General features: G+C 49.4%; 1 protein-coding gene across 1 annotated transcript in view; it reads right to left on the minus strand.

The window, feature by feature from the left end:
• FBXL13 (F-box and leucine rich repeat protein 13) overlaps positions 1-1,331 on the minus strand; it is a 311,775-nt gene extending 310,444 nt beyond the window's left edge. Inside the window, 1 exon segment of the mRNA XM_090286732.1 lies at positions 1,210-1,331. Within this exon segment, the coding sequence (XP_090142858.1) occupies positions 1,210-1,284 (75 nt within the window). The 5' untranslated portion in view covers positions 1,285-1,331.
• Positions 1,332-1,661: the final 330 nt, after the last annotated feature.

Here is a 1,661-nt window from a genome sequence, read left to right on the forward strand (position 1 = left end):
TATTGTCTTAAATATAGATACACATATACATATGTACATACATATGTGAAATCACATAGGTAGTTAGATTGTAGTAGACATTTTGTTGGGCAATTTGTATTTTCTTTTTTTACATTTAATATGTCCTGGAGAGCTGTTCTTCTCAGAAGTCACAGAAATACTTTATTCTAAATACATAACATCCTGTTCCTGTATTCATTTAAGTTATTTACAATTTCCACTGTGTAAAATGTTATAATGAATATACTTGTACATCCTTCCAGTCACATATACAGGCACATCTCTGAAGTAGATCCCTAGAAGTGGAAATGTTTGGTCAAAGAGTTGATGTATTTGACATCCTACCTGCATAGGAGAGTTACTACCCCAGCTGGACTCTCAACACAGCCTGCCTCTCCTCTTTCCTCCCCTAGACTTCTGTCTCACTCTCCCCATAACCTAACCTCTGCTCCTTCCATCCTTATCCAAACATACAGTCTAGGCAAAATTCTCACCAAATATTTGAAGGAAAAAAAAGAAGTCATCAGAGGAGAACTTTCTTGGCTTCCTACCCCAAAACCTACACCTGCCCACTCCTATCCTGTCCTCCTTCCCTCAAGTTATGATGGTGGGGGGTGGGGACAGTCCTTCCTCCAGTTTAAAGAAATCCTGGGTGCAGGGTCCTTCTGTTCACAAAGGGCTGGCTACCTTCCCTCTCAAGTTGTCTGTTTCCCCTCTGCTTAGCTATGCTGTCTATCTTCTGCCTTCATCGCTTGATTGAAACCCCTCGATCGAAACCCTACGCTCGCGTGTTGCCAAATCCATTACACCCTTTCAGGTCCTCATCTTAAGTGACACTATTTGCCACTCTCTTCATAAAGCTACGCTCTCCTTATTTCTCTCCTCTGTCTCTAAGGCATTTCTTTCTCACTCCTGATCGTGTCCTCAAACTTCTCTTGTTTAAACTTGAAAAGTTGGAGTTTGGGGTTTCTGTCCTGGGGCCCTGTGTTCTTTCTCCCTGGGAGATGTCACCAACTCCCCTCTTTCAGCCACCATCAACTCTGTCTCCTCTCGGATCTCTACCTTCAGCCCAGTCCACCTATCTGACTTCATCCTCTCCTACTCCGCTCCCCCTTCCCTCCACTCCCTCTTCCCGCCAAATACTAGCCCTTCCTCCTGGGAGATCCCTTCTGATCTCTTCTAACTCTCCCCGCCAAGTGGCTCCAGTACCTCGCAGACTTGAGGAATGTAGTTCTCTTTGAACTAATTTCTCAGCCTGGGGCTGGCACTGCGTAGCGAGGCCATGGCAAGAGCCCACAAGCACACCCTAGCCAGCTATCTACGCCCCGCGCCGCAGAAGCCACGCGAGAGGTAGGGCGGCTGCATCCTGGCGTTGCCCCAGCAACCGAGGGGCGGGGCGGGGCTGCCCCATACTTTCAAGCGGTGGGCAGGCCTGGGGCCAGGGGCGACGGGCCAGGGAGGCAGTCCAAGGAAGCCCACCCCCGGGCGGTGGAAGTTTGGGTCCCTTTTGTTCTCATCGGGTCATGCAGTGTGGCAAGTTCGTCCCGGAGTAGGGCTCTCCTCGACCAGAACCTTTCCCAACCTAGAGTAGCCGCCAGGATGTGTCGCAGCCGGAATGGGCGGTTTTACTATTTTCGCAGGGCTGTTTCCGGGAGGCGGAG

Source organism: Furipterus horrens, unplaced genomic scaffold (genome assembly GCF_987537825.1).
Source record: "Furipterus horrens unplaced genomic scaffold, mFurHor1.1.pri manual_scaffold_9, whole genome shotgun sequence".
Taxonomy (NCBI): domain Eukaryota; kingdom Metazoa; phylum Chordata; class Mammalia; order Chiroptera; family Furipteridae; genus Furipterus; species Furipterus horrens.